Source organism: Mizuhopecten yessoensis, unplaced genomic scaffold (genome assembly GCF_002113885.1).
Source record: "Mizuhopecten yessoensis strain PY_sf001 unplaced genomic scaffold, ASM211388v2 scaffold10569, whole genome shotgun sequence".
Taxonomy (NCBI): Eukaryota; Metazoa; Mollusca; class Bivalvia; order Pectinida; family Pectinidae; genus Mizuhopecten; species Mizuhopecten yessoensis.
In genome coordinates, this window is record NW_018408612.1 from 50957 (window position 1) to 51564 (window position 608).

Consider the following 608-nt stretch of genomic DNA (forward strand, 5'->3'; position numbering starts at 1 on the left):
TTCCACTCATTATCACTTTACCAGTTATAGTCTTGTTGTGATACATTTATACTGATATTCTTTATATGTAAAGAAAAATTTGAAAGATGAATAATATTGAAGATAAATGTATATGGAATAATCCTTTTGCTAGTATTATACAATATATATATGTTTGCCATGCACTTTTCTTGCTAATACAGTTGTGCAGTATTCACACATATTTTTGTTTCTGTTAGGGTCCACTTTTTGATGGCTGGGTCGTTCCAGGTCAATAATAAAAGGCTGGACCACGATGGTGGAAGTGCAGCTGAGGCGCCAAGTTTTGAGATGGACTTTTCTAGAGATAAGTTGACATTTCACAAGTCAGCAGTGGACATCAGGTAATAATCTACATGTACACCTGGTCTTGATATTTGAATAAGAAAAATAATCAAGTAGAGGAGGGGAACTAAGTACAGTGAGGTAGAGGAGGGGAACTAAGTACAGTGATGTAGTGGAGGGGAACTAAGTACAGCGATGTAGAGGAGGAGAACTAAGTACAGTGATGTAGAGGAGGGGAACTAAGTACAGTGAGGTAGAGGAGGGGAACTAAGTACAGTGATGTAGAGGAGGGGAACTAAGTACAG

At 38.0% G+C, this 608-nt stretch overlaps 1 protein-coding gene across 2 annotated transcripts in view; it reads left to right on the top strand.

Annotated features, from left to right (window-relative positions):
* The window catches only part of LOC110461125 (endonuclease 8-like 3), a 31186-nt gene that overhangs the window by 16966 nt on the left and 13612 nt on the right, over window positions 1-608 (top strand). For both annotated transcript variants that reach the window (XM_021514433.1, XM_021514434.1), the window contains exon 3: window positions 219-362. In XM_021514433.1, coding sequence (XP_021370108.1) covers window positions 219-362 — 144 coding nt within the window. The remainder of the gene's footprint in view (window positions 1-218; window positions 363-608) is intronic.